The sequence below is a fragment of the Pseudopodoces humilis genome, chromosome 1, assembly GCF_049639895.1.
Source record: "Pseudopodoces humilis isolate 2021_Gansu_Grassland_sample_001 chromosome 1, ASM4963989v1, whole genome shotgun sequence".
NCBI lineage: Eukaryota > Metazoa > Chordata > Aves > Passeriformes > Paridae > Pseudopodoces > Pseudopodoces humilis.
This window is the reverse complement of record NC_142200.1, coordinates 19,243,513-19,259,655: the sequence shown is the minus strand read 5'-3', so window position 1 is coordinate 19,259,655 and position 16,143 is coordinate 19,243,513. Positions and strand designations below refer to the sequence as shown.

Sequence of the window (16,143 nt, the reverse complement as noted above, 5' to 3'; positions counted from 1 at the left end):
GCACTCGCTGTGAGGCCGCCCTAGAGCAGAGCAGAGCAGAGCAGAGCAGAGCAGAGCAGAGCAGAGCAGAGCAGAACAGAACAATCCCCACCCTTGCCTGGCTGGCCATCAGTGCCTGATGCCCCCCAGGACAGGGTTGGCCCTCCTGGATGTCAGGGCACTGCTGACTCATGTTCAACTTGCCAGTGACCCCCAGGTTGCTTTTTGTGGTGCTGGTGTTCAGACTCTCATTTTCCAGTCTGTACATCCAATTCCCGTCCCAGGTGCAGAATCCAGTGCTTAGTCTTCATTAAACTTCATATGGTTGGTGATTTCCCAGATCTTTAATTTGTCAAAGTCTCTGCTGAGCCTCTCTGCATTCAAGGTAGTCAGGAATTTCTCCTAATCTAGTATTACCAGCAAATAAACTTCAAAACTTACTTAGAATACTTTTGACATCACGGGTATCTGTCAGATTCTCCTCAGCTGGCTAACATGGTATATTTTTAAGAATACTGTTTAGTGTTTGGGCTCTCATACTCCACCATTGGCTTTAAATTACAAATATATATAGATATCTTACTGTGATTTCTTTAAATGGAAGTGTCTGAAAAGATATTTACATTGAGACCTGTCTCCAGCTCTTGGTTTCCTCAGGTGGTTTCCTGGAGTTTGGGATAGTGCAGGAAGGAATGTTCCTGTGTGAGCTTTGCCCTTCACTCTCCTCTTTAATTTGGTTCTGTTAAGCCAAAGGCAATAGCCTGGCTGCCACCTTCACTCTGCTCTTGCTGTAGGCTGTGGGCTGCCACATAGCTGGGGTTGTGTGCAGATTTTGCTCTTGTTTTGGTTTCAATAATGGTATTATTATGTCATTATGCACATATTATTTGGACTAGGATAATTACTTTATTCCCCCCTTTATTTTATTCTTCCCCCCAGCATCTGGCTGTATATTGTTTTTGCTGAGGATATTTTAAAAATTATTATTATCCTATAGGACACCTTGGGAACCCTATTTTTACTGCCTATCTATTAATTAACTCATACATTTTCATACATTATATGTATATACTTTTATATAATGTCTGTTCTAAAATACTGTTGAACATATTTAACTGGATGTCTGTGAGATTTTGTTTGTGTATATGTACTTATAAAGAAAACTTCCAGTAATTTCTGTTTCTTGTTAAGGAAAAAAGTTGTATGATTTACTCTCTAAATTTTACTCTGAGTTCAACCTTTCTATTACCCCTGAAAGGAACCAAATCTGACATACAACACCCAGTTTTTCTGGGAATGATCCATTTGTGGCACTGTCAAAAGACAGGCTGGGTAGAAGGATGGTTTGTACTGGAGAGGATATCAAGTGTCTGCCAAGAAAAATTAGTGAATGAGGGTTTGGATGGCCAGGAAGGATTCAGAGTGCTGATGAAGGAAGTGCTCATGACCAATCTATGTTTATTATGAGGCACTATAAGCCACTCAGACTCTCCTAGCATGTATTTCTCAAAGATTTTTTGCTAAGAGAGGAATAGCAAAGAAACAAAGTCCCTGCTATGAGATGGCTTTCTCCAAGGGCTGTTTGCTGGTTAGGACTGTAGCAAAGATGTCTTCTCTGCTGCTTTTAGAGAAGGGGTAAACCTCCAAGCCTTTAATTGAAGAAAATAGTTTTAGAGCTCTACTGGAAAAAAAATTTGAAGTTTGCGAATGAAATTTTGGTACCAGCCATTTGTACTAGTATTTGGTATATCCACTCAAATCTAAATCCCTTTCTCCTCATTTGAATTCCCTTTTCTACCTTTCTCAAAAAGTTGGCCAAAAGAAGGTTTCTGATAGAAGTCTACATCATTACTGGCAGGAGTACACAGCAAAACATTTTGTGATACAGAAGCCTTTAAACAGCAGCCAAGAAGCAAACTCTAGTAATTCATAGTACTTTCATAGCTAACTGCACAGTGAAACTATAGTGACTCTTTTAACACACTGATTTCTTTAATAAGGGCAACTATTCCTCTTAAATAGAACTATAAATCTTGGAAAAAACACAAAAAGAACCTCAGAGGCACATTCAACTCAGGAAATGGTGACCTTCTCTTCTGCGTAACTTTTTATATTAAAATGCAGAATTTTTCTGTTTCCACTGATGATATAGGACCCTTATTGAATGGTAATATCATTCTAAGACAATGCATTACTATTCTCCATATGACAGGAACTCACTGATTTTCTGGATATTATTTTTGAAAAACAGATTGCTGATTGTTCTGCAAGCAGTGAAAAAACTTACTTCGCCCATCAGCCTATATATGCTAATGAGCTTCTACTAGGAGAGATTCAATAATGACTTCTGCAATCTTTCCCAAAGAAGCATTCGTAAGATCTCTCTCCAAAGATCTGTTTTCAAAACAGTTTTGGAAACTAAATAGCTTTATTTTCCTACTGCTCTGTCAAATTTGATCTGATTTTTAAAAAGTACTAAAAAGAGACAGACCTGACTGAAAGCACACATTAATCATATTTCCTTTGAGAACCTGGATTAAAAACAGCATTACTGGATAAGGTGTCAAGATGAACAGCGAGGAATGGGACCACCATGCTTTGAGATGATTTATTGCTCAACTAAGACAGATAAGATGTCAGTCTGAAGGCATGAGATTTAGAGGAACAAGTCAGCCGTAGCTCAAGGTAGTCATGGGTTTCTTCTTCTCACAGCAATATATAACCTTTTGGTCCAATAGACAGTTGACATTAAACTTGTTTTCACTTATTAACCTATCACTTTTGCTTAATTTTGCTGCACTGCCTCTGTCTCCTAGCCACTAAGCTGACAGGTCACATACTCATACACACACCTCTATTACAGTTTCTAGATCTCTTACTTACTCTGTAAGTCAGATTATTACAGCTCAAACCTCAAACTATTTTACCTAATATAATTTCTTCCCCACTCTAGGCACATTCTTATAAATATAAGAACATAAGTTTATAATTTTTCTACCCAATGTCTGTGTACTTTCATCATTACTTTAACCCAAGCTCTTTCCAAGGCTGCAGACTGAACCCCTCAGCATCTGTGGAAGTTTCTATTTTTCCATTTCCCACAATAAGGGCCTCTAATTTTCAGATTTTTAGTAAAACTTGGCTTAAGATAAAGTTGAAGACACTAGCTCTTCAGAGCAATGTTTATTCTAGAACTCCAGGTTTTTTTACATGCAAGATAATGTTGAAACTGAGAACTAGTTTCTGTGTCATCTGTTTTCTTTGAATTCTTGGAGGTGTTAGTTTGATAGAAATGCAGCATGTGATGTTATCCTCTAAAAAGTAATTTCACATGGTGCTAATAAGACACAGAAATACAAATTCTCTTTTACTGTTTCCCTGCCTTCCTTTTTACCCACATCCTATCCCACTCCTCCCTTGGTGATAAATGCACCAGTGAGAATCAGTGTGTATTAACATATAACAACAAAGAGACCTAAAAGAGAGTAAGAAAAAAGCTTTCAGGTTACCACTGTGTTGAGTCTTCTGTGACTGTGTGTCCAGGCAAGGCCACTATGGCTTTCTCTCAGCTTTGTTTTATGTTTCTCCATCTGCTGATCCAAACTCTCATTCATGTTTTTCCTTGTAACTTCCCAGAAAAATACATTCACTATTTTTTTCAATGGTAAAGGTCTACTTCTGCTATGAACTAGCTCTTGGCTTTCCCTGTGGGTTGTGGCTAAGCTATAAGTCTTCTTATAAAGTATTTACTTTTGAGTTCACTGCATTAATTCCATAGATAAATAATTGACAGAATATGTATTGCAAAATCTTTATAAAGAAAAAATAATGCCTTCCTTATATGTAATAGATTTCAGACCACTATAGGTAAAGGAAGAGGAGTATATATTTTTCTATACTCAGAAAAATTTGCTCTAGAGACATTTGCTGAGCACTAAAGTTCTAGCAACAGCCTTTGCATGTATTTGAAAATCTGTTTAAAAAGCAAAAATATTAATTTTAGCCTTTATATATTGGTGATTTAACAAAAAAAATAATTTCCCTTGAGTTCCAGAAATAGCCCACATTTTTGTGGATTGTTTAAAATGGCATCTCATGGGGACTTTTTGGTGAGAATAACTGTACTGAAAAGAATAATAAAGGTCTAAGCTCAGTGCAAGAACTTCATAGAAATAGAAAATTCTCTATATATTTGCAGGCCCACATGTACCCCACAGAGCTTCCAGTTCTGGATATTTGTTCAGACACCTACCAATTGGATGTCAAGGCAAAATTTGGATAAGTGCTGTTGTCACCAGTGTAGATTGCCATTTCTGAGGAAAGGAAAGGTCCCTTAGCCTGGACCACTGGTAGATCAGGTTCCCCTGGGATGCGTGAAGTGCTGCAGCAGATAGTTTAGCCAAATAGATGTGTGCAGCCACATAGAGCACGTTTACACAGTCTCTAAATGAGTACAAAAGATACATTAGAATTGAATTCCATTTTATCAGTACTGATGATCCATGCCACGTAACAGTCAAGTGTTGTGTGAAATACATATGTAGTACCTGTATTTGTTGATGCAGAGATGGAGGAAAGACCTATGGATGTTCATTACTGTACAGTGACTGAGCTAAACCATGTTACTGAGAACATCCTTGAAATATCTGAATGTTTAGTAACCAAAAATGGGCTTCAGACTGATGTGCTTTTCCACTCAGTAATGAATCGTCTGTTTCCCAAAGAAAAATACATTATTTGTGTGTATGTATGTCAGAAGAAGAGGTGCACAGCACTGACGACAGAACTTAAATTTTCTGAACAAATAGTGACTATATTATATATGGATACATTAATTCTTTGGTATGCTTTTTCTGGTAATAAGTTTTAAGTCAATCAGTAAATAAGAGCTTGTATTTTAAAACACGATTTTGATGAGTCAAGTATTTTTACAGTGGACCAACCAAGAACCTAGAATTAAATTTTCTCCTTTTACCTCTTAAAGCCAAACCCTACCTGTGTGATTAGCTGCTTTTACCCTCCAGTCTCCCAAAACCTTCCATCTGAAACCTGTCCTTTTCTGTCTTCCCCTTTTTACTCTTTGTCTGCACTGTTTATCCGTCAACTGGCTGACAGTGTCTTTACATCCAAAATGCAAAGCAGACAGATGGCCGTCTCAGGAAAGAACATGACTAAGAGCACCAGCATCAGTGGGGAGATGTACACGCTGGAGAAGAACGATGGCAGCCAGTCGGACACGGCAGTGGGCACTGTTGGTGGTGGCAGCAAAAAGAGACGCTCCAGCATTGGTGCAAAGATGGTCGCCATCGTGGGGCTATCAAGAAAAAGCCGTAGCACGTCACAACTCAGCCAAACTGGTAGGAACTAGATTTTTTTTTTTTTCCCCCCTTTCAAATTACCATTTAAATGTACATAATACTTACGTATTGCAGTTTAATCAGTCAAAGATCCTGTTGAAGTTGCCTCATCAACAATATTCTATGGGATGAAGAAAATGGTCAATTATCTCTTTTCTCTGAACATTTACTTTTTTTTTTAAGCAAAGATCCTTTTCAGGTTGGACCAAAGCTTTTATTTTCTGCTTTGTGGAACCTGCTTAATACCCTGATTCCTTACTTTTCAGCTTTTCAGGAACCAGCATAAGCTGTACTTCCATTTGGGGGAATTCCTTACAGAAGTTTGTGAAGGGTTGCTGAAATGTTGCAAGATGCCTTTTGTTTTGTCACAGATATTGTTTGGGTATTTCAACATGAGGTTTTTTTCACCTTTGAACATGCAACCTTATTTTGAAGGAAAACAATTTTCCTGAACAAAATTATTCTATATTACTTTAATGCAAATGTTTTATTGCTTTTTAATTACTTTTTTTTTCAGCCTACAAGCATATTTGCCATCTGTAGAAGTTTTCCTCTTTCCTGTATCTCTCAGTTCAAATTGGATGCTGAAATGCTACCTAGGAAAATGGAGAGTTTTTCTGCTTTGATGTTTAAAGTGTTTTAAATCTTACACATTTTATTCTATTTCTTCCTATTTTGGGGAAAATCCATATAATGCACTCTGAAAAGCTCAATGTCAAATAATGACACTGTATAGGACAAGCGTATTTTACACAGAAAAAAGTTACTTGCATTTGAATCACATTCATATAAAAGAAGAATTTAAGCAATTTATATAAGCATGCATATATATAATATATTTCAAGGTATATACAGAAGATATATTGTATTCTCAGTATTCAATATAAACTGTTGTGAAGTTTTTACATGGTTCAACGTAAGTTTACAGTGCCCTGCTGTGTGTGACCCATCTGAAGGTCTCCATTGTGCTAACCATCATTCAAACATGGATAAGACATTTCTCAGTTGTTTCCAAACAACTGAGAGTTGTTTATGGTGATAAATGACTTTGTGATAAGAGTTTTAACATATAACAAAATGGAGAAAAACAATGGTTTGCACTGTCAGAAACTGTGGTAAATTTTTAAGTAAATTTTTGGGAGATGTGAGTGCAATTTCAAGTACTGAAACTACAGAACTACAAAAAAGAAAGGAAGGAGAGGTAACAGTGCAGAAGAGGGTAGGGAGCTTGACTGTGTGGCTTACTGAAGGCAGTATGAACAGGAGGGAATGAAGAAGAGGGGAAAGAAGGTATATAGAGAAAGCTCTGAATATCATGCAGACACTGATGACTACCAGTAAGCAAGCCTTGTGTTTTACCAACTTGCTTGCAGGTAATGGAAACCTGCAAGTTTACATTACTGTGTACATTTCTATTTTCTTTGAAATAATTGACAGATAAAAGATGAAGTCACCTTTAGACAAATCTGGGAAGTGTCTGGTTAGGCAAGAATAAAAAGTAATCACTTGCTCACCTGGTAATCTAAATTTTTGTCTTGTGATAGTACAGAACCATGTAACTGTATAGATGCACTTGAATATCAAACCATATACAATGCACTACATAACTTTTTATAGTCTAATCTGGTCTCTCTTGCCGTAAGAGCTACTAAATGAAGAATGTCAGCTCTTTGTACATTGCTCAAGTATGTCTCAGCACTAGAGAGAATCTGTACTTTGTGTCTGGTCTAGATCTGATTTAATTACCACATTGTCTTTGTTATTTGGTACTTTCAAGCTGAAGTTTTCCCTGTTACATCCAGTTGGTTTCCCAGTGACTGATTAGATACTCCAGTCAGGGACAAATGTGAAGTATAAGTGTCTCAAAGAGTACTCAAAATCTTTAGGCCCACTGACCATGAGTAGAGTGTTCTGACAAACTCTTGAGTGAGGAGCTGTAATTCAGTGCTGTTAGAAGAGCGGCAGGAGCCAGGGAGCCTGCGTGGCTGTGGCTGGCAGCCCGTCTCCCTTGGCTGCTCCCTGGGACAGGCCTGTACTCAGGGCTGGCCTCTTTAAAGAGCTGAGTCACACAAGCATTGCTGGTTGTGGTGAGCAGGCCTGTGCCCACATGCCAGGCCCTGGATGAGGTGTGTGCATGGTGCTGTGTCTCCAGTGGCACAACATGATGGCCTGTTGGGTTGGTGAGGGTGAGGTCACACCATGAAGTGTGACCATGATCACACATTGAACGTCTTCAGATCCTTCACAATGAGAATGGTGAGACACTGGAACGGGCTGGCCAAAGAAGCTGTGGATGCCTAATCCCTGGAAATGTTTAAGGCAAGGTTAGATGGGGCTCTGAGCAGCCCAAGTGGAGGGTGTCCCTGCCCCCTCTGCAGGAAGGTTGTAGCTAGACAGTGTTTAACATCCCTTCCAAACCATTCTGTTTACATCCATTGGTATATCCTACAGAAAATGCTGGACACCAGCATTGTACATTAGTACCAGAGGATTAAAACTTTCAGTTAGGGTGTTTAATGAATTCATAAATTTCTCTTGCTTGTTTCATCATGTTCCTTTCCTCAGATGGTAGGTGCCTACACAAGGAATCGCGTGTTGGTACAATCTGGAAACAAAACACTCAATTCCTATAGGTGTCCTATAAAGTACAATTTTCTGGAACAGAGAGGCAGGAGATGTTCAGGTGTCAGGGCACTGGTGTCATGTAGAAACTGGTTTAAGTATAAAAATTTCCTAGGTACTTTCTGAAGACATTATATAGTTCAATAGGCTGGCTAAATATCTCCTTACATATCAGGCTTGAAAAAGCATACCAATATCAGAAGATAACACTACTTCTGTAGAAAGTTGTGTGCTCATATGGAAATCTGTGTAGAAATGACTGTCTGTATCTCTGAAGCTTTTTTCAAGTGTTTTGTAAAGTATAATTTTACTTCAGTGGTTTTCTTCATTCATATTTTATAACTAAATCTATACCAGATGTTTTTCTGAAAGTAGGTCATAACTGTTTTCAGGACTGTGTATCAGACTTACAAGACATGCCTTATAAGGTCAATTTTAAATGTCTTTTCAAATTATAGTTATATTATTTCTTGTTACTTGTCACAATGCTAAGAAGTTGACACTCAAAATAGATACAGAACTGGATTTTTTATTCTGGTCTGTAGTCCTTTTGAGGTAGGAATAGTTGTTTTATGGGTAAAGAGCATGACAGAAAAGTAATTTTTTTTAAGGTAGCTTTTACTTAAGACTTCAGTAAATTACAAGATACTGAAGGGTAGAGTAGCAAGATAAATTAGAATTAATTTTATTTCTGGCTTCTGTGCCTTTCCAGTACTCCAGAAGTAGCTAAATGTATACTCCGTATTCTTGAGTCAAGCTATCAATTCTAGAAGCTAACATTTGATGGGTAAGAAGAAGTTCATGTTGTAATGTTTGGGTCCTATTTCCACAGGCGTTCTTCCTTGTGGAAAAGACAGCTTTCTTTACAGAGGAAAATAGAATGCAAAGTGCAATACTTAACAGACTTAGCTATTCATATCTGTAATGAAATTGTTTTCCTACTGGTCAGCCCTGAGGGAACTGGTGATCAGACTTCTATAGAGATGCATACCTATTATTGCAGTTATATTTCATTAATGAGTAAAATCTTTGCTGTCATCTTATTATGCAATTGTAGGCATCCCTTTCAATTTACATGCACTGTCTCTGGCAGGTAAATAACTCTGTGCCTTCACTTCCCTCATTTAGCTGGCATTTCTATTTTAGCAAGGTAAATATTTTGTCTTTTCTTCAGTTAGCCAAAACCTGTTGTGTTTGTAGGCTGATTATATCCAAGAGCCAAAGCAGTTTAAATCATATTATAAGAATCATGGATCATATATACCAACACATCACATATGTTCAGTCACCCATACAGGGTTCAGCGCGTTCTCAGAGACTGAGTCCCATCATGTCTTTGGGTATGCGATTACAGTAGATGCAATCTATTAAAATAGATGAAAAAAGGAAGTTACAGCATGACTTGAGAGTGAGCAGTGCAGTAATGCCTGCAGGGGGCTGTAACTATATTTGGATAGAAATCAGTGCCCTTGTGTGTCTCTGGAGAGCGCTGCTCCAAGGTGCCGTGCTCAGAGGACCCTGCACACGTAAACGTAGCGGGTGGTGCTGGGGGAACTGACGCTGCCTGAACTGCACTTGCTTTATTGAAACATGTTGCTCCATGTCACCTAAGTCCTCTTGCTGGGATGCCATACATAGCATGAAGTTATAGGCCTGTTAAAGTGGAATTTTGAGACACAGTTATGAGATCTTTTGACATCCTTCATAATTATGCTGGCATTAAACTTTGCCATATATGACTGAAATTATAGTTCTCTGTAGGAAAAGTACAAACAGCAGTTGATTCTGTGCCAACAAAATGATGATTGATGTTGTGTGAATTTGATAGATAGTTTTTTATCAAAATGAGGCATTTCCATTTTAAAAAATTCTGGAGAGGTCCAAAGTGAAAAGAGATTAAAGTATTTAGAAATTTTGATATTTCATGGCTACATCTTAGAAGAAATGTAAGAGAACTAGATCTCAGAGAAAAAATTTGAGTTAGATTTTATTTCATTTCTGTTTAAAACCAGATTTTGGATTCTGTATGGTTTGTAGGGTGCTGAAACTACAGTCTGAAATGCTGTAATTACAAGTAGAACAATCTCACTTATGTCTGTTAGGAACCAAAGATGTGGCTTGTAGAACAATTTCCTCAATTTATGGAATAATTGGGGAGAATCTATTGGTAACATTGGTCTTCATGCGGTATAGAATTTCACATTTCTCAATTCAAAATTTGATTTATATAAAAACAGTCTTGTACTACAGATAGAGTCAATGTGGTTCCTATTAAAAAGAGGGTGCTTAATCACTTGGAATTGTGGTAACTAAAGGAGAAACTACATTGATTGCCTTTCATCGTCTAAAGTGAGATAGTATATGGTAAGCATACAATTTACTGCATAGAAGTGTATTTCTTTACATATTAGACATTATTATTATTTTCTATCCCTATAATTAATTTGTGTGTTCAAAATGGCGACTGAAATTATCATCTACTACTTTAAATTTGGACATGTATTTTAATTTTTTTAAAATCACATATATAATACAGGCAATTTGAAACAAGCCATTTATTTGGGGGTTTATTTCCTCTCCAGAGACAGACTGATAATGTAATAGATTGCTTTAATGTGTAGTATTACACTTGCATCAATATTCTTGATGTGTAATCTGATTTACTTTTAAAATTAACACATAATACATTGATAGAAATATAGGATTAGCAGCTGACAAGAGATTAGGGCAAATTTATCTAACTCATTAGTTGAGAATTGTGAACTGAATCCTTTACCAAAGAGAAAGCACTATTATAATAAATACATTACCAAGAGAATTAATCAGCTTTTACTAAATAAACTCTGAAAAGTATGCTAGTAAATAAAGAGACTAATTGGAAACTAAAATGGCTTTAAAATGTCATTAAATTCTGTTTTCCTCTACATGGAGGAAAAATCTAGGAAAGAAGATATGGCAGTACAAAATTTATGCAGTTCTCCTTAACAGATTTTCTGCAGAGGAAGTAGGTGTATATTTGAGTCTTCACAAGTTCAGAAAGCTTTTCTGAGAGATGGACGCAGTGAAAACAAACACAGAGTTGCGATTCCAGAACTGAACTCCTGCCAATGCTAGCTATGATCTTATAGAAGTCCTCCAGAAGACATTTCTCACAACAAAGTGTGGGAGACACCTTGTGCCGTACAGGAGGAGAAATTCCAGGCAGATGAGAAGGAAGCCCTGTGGTAAGACTGGAGAGTAAGAATCAATGGCTTCATTTGAGGAAAAAAGGTGCAGATCATGTGCACCAACTGAGCCATACTGCCTCAGTCACAAATTACTCATCAAACTTTTCTGTAACTTAGTTATCAACTCAATAAGGTGTACACCTGTAAGATTTTCATCTGCCTGTGGTAGAAGTAAAACTAATCCCCCTGGTTGTAAGCATTTATAGTATTAAAAAAAATCCTTACTCATCATTAAAAAATTGTCTGCATTGCTTTACTTAAAAAGAAAGTTACTTATATTACTGCTTGAACTCATTAATAAGGGGGGGAAAAAGGAGAAAGTTCTAAGTGTGATCAGAACATTTAGCTTGACCTTCCACAAGATTTTTTTCTTTTCATAATTAGAGGTAAAAATAGAGAGAAATGTAGGGTGATCTTTCTTGGTAAGGATACTGCTATACTATTTTTCTTTTTCAGAGCGGAAGAATTCTCATAAGAGCTCTGCTAAAATATAATATACATCTCATTAAAAACCCCAAACTCTAGAGCTGTTTTATTTCTGGTTTTGCAGTAAACAAGATTTGGGTTTTTTGTGTTGTTACATAAGGAAAAGTGGCTTTCCTTAAGAAAGTTTCCATTTAAAAACTCCTTTTGGGATTTTTTAATCCCTTAGTTAGCATGTGATATATGAGAATTTCTTGTTCATTATTCTGTGAAAGAGGGCTCTGATTTCATTCTAATGAAACTTGAGAGTGAAAAGAAGAACTTTATAGGGCAATCTCACATCTTGGCAATAATACAATTTTCACTTTGCCTGAAATGTCGCAGATACTTATCTGTAGTTACAATTCTGTGTATATATGTAGTTTATACTTCAAGGAAGAAAATTTGGTTGTGTTTTTTTCTCATTTTAAATAATATTTCTAGCTTTGTCAATTTTGTACATAGCCAGCTCAATGAGTACTCTTTGTATTATTCTGGGACAATATTCATCTATCCATTGCTCTGTGAACCACTGTCACTAAATAACGTTGTTCTGTGGAGGGAGATTTACTTCAGATCTCCAAAGGCCAGTAGAAAGAGGGCTGTAGTACTTTGCTGTTGAACAGTTTAGTTTTGTCTGCACACCAAAAAAAAAAACCAGTTATATTTACAGATTCATTAAGGCTGCATATTTTTTTAATTTAACATTTCATAATAATACAGGATTTCTTTCCTTCTACTTAAATGGAATGCAATATTTAATGTCTTTTGACAAGTTGTATCTTAGTATTGAATATATGTCTTTAACACTACCATGCTATCAATACTATTAATAACCCTTTGATAAATGGAATTATCTTTGTAAGGATAGAATTGATAGAATAATTGCCTGAAAGTAAAAAATCATGAAAATAGCCTCAAAAGAAAAGGTGGTAATAGAGGCATGCTGTGCAGACTAATTCAGAACAGCTCTCTGGCCTCGACTGGTGTCCAAGTTCCATGGATGTTGCTGTCCTAATGAAATTCAGTTTGCACTCTCCTGTTGCCCATTTCAGCTGGCTGCTGTGTCTGTGTTACAAACACAAGCAATCCATGCTCTCTGTGGGATAAAACAGGGAGGGGAAAGTTACAGAACTGCTTTTAAGCACCCCACAGGGTGTACAGACTGTGGGAAATCATGCAGGTACTGAGAATACAGTTGTGCAATCCATATTTCCAGGCACTTTGTGTGCAATGAGTGGGGCTGTGACTCACAGTGCATCTCCAGGCTCTTTAGACTGGTTTTGTCTTCCAGGGAACAAGAGTGATGATACTATCACCCAGAATTTACATGTGCCACTATTAGTAAACTCCTAACAGAGAGCCCTACAGGAGAAATGATATTAACAGAGTAACTTAAATTTATTTAAGTGCACCATTGATGAATACACAAGCAACCATTTGATCAGGAAGCTGAGCCTTTTGCTCACAATCAAGTTCCCCTTACTATTAGCCTACAGTCAGGTCTCTTATCTGTGTCTTATTTGTCATACTGGGTGAATCTTTTTCTTTTTTAGGGTGCTAGCAAAAACTTCTGTTTGCAAAATAGTGCATCTCAGGTACATGCCAGATGATGTATGCCAGGTACTGTCCAAGAAACTGGGAAACTTTATTTTCAGCAAGGGAGGGGCTCTGAACACAGATCTCCAATCACAGATACATGTTGACTAGTTGCAATATGAGACATTTGGTTTCTGCTTCTCTAGAAACATAATAAAATAAAGCAGCAGTCAAAACCAAATTTCTTAAGCTAGGTTCTGCAGGTGCATTTTTAAAAACTTGTCAGATCTGTCCCTGAAGCAGAATGTGCAGGACCTGTGTTTTCTGAATGCTCATGTTTAGGATAGGGCCCTACCATCTCCATGGTGGCAAGTCAGTTGTTTCTCAGCTTGTGCAGAATCAAAATCAGAAGGAAAATTAGGACAAAAATACTGAATTTGAGGAACTTATGTACCACTGGGGCTATGAGCAGGATTTTCCAGTTTTTTTACTTTGGAATGAGATGACAGATTCCTGTGCATTCTAGGAACTTGTATCCAATACTAAACTGTTTTTCATTCATATGTGACTTTACAGTCTGTATAGAGAAGTGAAACAAACACAGGGGAGGATAAGAAAAGAACAGAAAAGAGAAATTACCTGAGACAAGCAGAAGTCAATGGAGTGCCATAATATAAATCTAAAACTTGTCAATACTCTACTTTCTGTTTTAGCACAACATGAAAATGAAGTTATGAGGTTATTTTTTTCTATCCTTCTGGATTGTACATTGTGCTTCTTAATTATTGGAGAATTACAGGTTAAATTTTTTTTTTTTTTTTTAATTTAAGAAAGTAAAACACATCCTTACACTTTAGAAATACCAATACCAAATGCTTTGCCAATGGGTACTGAGGAAATGGATAAAGACATCCCAAGTGCATCTAAATGAAGTGGAAACATGAGAATCTAGCTCAAGGAGTGCAGTGGTGAACTGTGTATTATTGATACAGTATTTTATATTCCGGTAGTTTACAACTGAGGAATTCCTCCACTTTTTTCTTAAATGTCAGTACAGGTTTTGTTATTAGCTTTTGAGTATTGCTTGAACATAGTGATACATTTTTCTCTAATACTGTTAGGCATACGTGAGTTCAGTTAAACTCGCTTTTCATGCTCAGGGAGCAAAACATTGAGGGATGAAAACATTCAAGTTGTTTGCAAACCATTTGTAATGCAGTCTGTCTAGGAAAAGGTGAATTGCCAATTAAGAAATGAAAAAAAATATTTTTTCCTTATCCCTAAATAATTTGTGCTTGGTTCTTAGTCTACCTATGTAAGATAAACAGATCCTTTGGGAGATACTTTTTTAGCAGTCTTACATTTTTGGCAAGGTAAGTGAAACATAGTTTCCTTAACAGCAGGCGGGGGGGGCTTGTCCTTTTCTATCTTCTTTTAGGAGTTTTTTCTATGCTTGCATATGCTTGTGTGAATGACACTGTTGAATTTTTTGCTGTCATGATCATTGAATTACAATATGAAATGTTAAACTATATATGTTTTCTTATACTAATTAAATCTCTGCTCCAAAAGTTACAATCAGATTTTATTCTGTTTTGTAACTATAGTACTCTAATATTTTGGGTTGGCCCTTTTCTGGTTAGAATTTGGTGCCAGCAAAAATTATTTTTAGCTCAGTCTATGAAATCATGTTGAGACTTAATTGAAAATATTCACAGTAATAAGTACTGTTCTTGTTACTATTTGCTGCAATGAGACCTGTGAAGAACAAATCTTTACTGTGAAGGAAAAATTACTTCCCTCTGATTAACTAAATTAATTGTTACCAGCAATATGGACTTTTTCACAAGGTGGATGTCTTTAATATTTTGTAAAATTTTAAATTAATGTAATATCTTGCAGTTTAGGCACTGCCAATTTAAATACTTATGTAGAAAAGATAACATATTAAAACATTAAAAATACAAAGCTGAGTTCTGTAGAAACTTTCTATTTGAGATATTCTAAAATTTGTAAATTACATTTTCTAGAAAGGCAATATTCTACTTTTTTTTCAATACAAAATAGAAATATGCCATGATATTATATTCTGATAACATCAGAAAAGTACTACTGAATTTGAAGATCTAGTGAGAAGCGTTGCTTGCTTCACCAAAGCATTCTTTTTCTTGAACAAGACAAAGAACTTCTTCCTCCTACCAGCTATATTTCCTTGTTCTGTCAGTCTTTCCCAGTTGCTATGTCCTGTTGTTTCACTAGCAGTGCTGACCTCCCTGCTGTTCTTGGACATATCTACAGAGCAAGCATTTGGTTCATTCCCTGGTCGAGTTTGTAGGTAACTGAAAAATTTCTGGTCCTAATCTCTGTATGCCTTGAGTTGTATTAGTGACTGAAAACTGAGCTCCCATCCAGAAGATGAAAATAAAATTGGTTTGTATGAATCTGCATAACTTGAAGAAAGAAAAATGTTTAGGCAGATTTTTTATTGTTTGTCTGCTTTAAAGATGTTCTGATTTTATTTCAGAGGTTGATTTTATTTCTGAAGTTGAATATTATTTATGTATGTTGGAAATCAGCTAAGTACAGTGATTACTAATAAGTGTATGAGTACCTCCACTTAAGTTAATAGTTCATTTGAGGAATTCTGACTCTCACAAGGGGGAGGAAGACATGTGAATCCACTTTTCACACACAAGCAACCTCGTTTCTCTTCTGCTCTCTTTCTTTGGTAAGACCACTAAGGGACAAGATGAATCTTCATCTCTGTCACTGCTGCCATTGCTGTGCTTTGTGGCTTAACTCCACCACCTAACCAATAGCCAAAGTCATGTCTGCATCAGGAAAAGGACAGAAATGCCAGGAAGCTTAGAAAAGTAATTGCAGTTAAGTATCTTGCAGTTAACTTGCAGTTAAATAATGCAGATAGAAGTCTGGACAGAACTGTTCCCTGTGCTGTT

The 16,143-nt window shown here is 36.6% G+C and overlaps 1 protein-coding gene across 31 annotated transcripts in view; it reads left to right on the top strand.

Annotated features, from left to right (window-relative positions):
• RIMS2 (regulating synaptic membrane exocytosis 2) overlaps nt 1-16,143 on the top strand; it is a 446,037-nt gene that overhangs the window by 387,130 nt on the left and 42,764 nt on the right. For 18 of the 31 annotated variants that reach the window (XM_088059427.1, XM_088059422.1, XM_088059375.1 and 15 more), the window contains one exon: nt 5,095-5,336. In XM_088059427.1, the coding sequence (XP_087915553.1) occupies nt 5,095-5,336 (242 nt within the window). The remainder of the gene's footprint in view (nt 1-5,094; nt 5,337-16,143) is intronic. The other 13 variants (XM_088059321.1, XM_088059313.1, XM_088059340.1 and 10 more) reach the window with 2 other exon arrangements.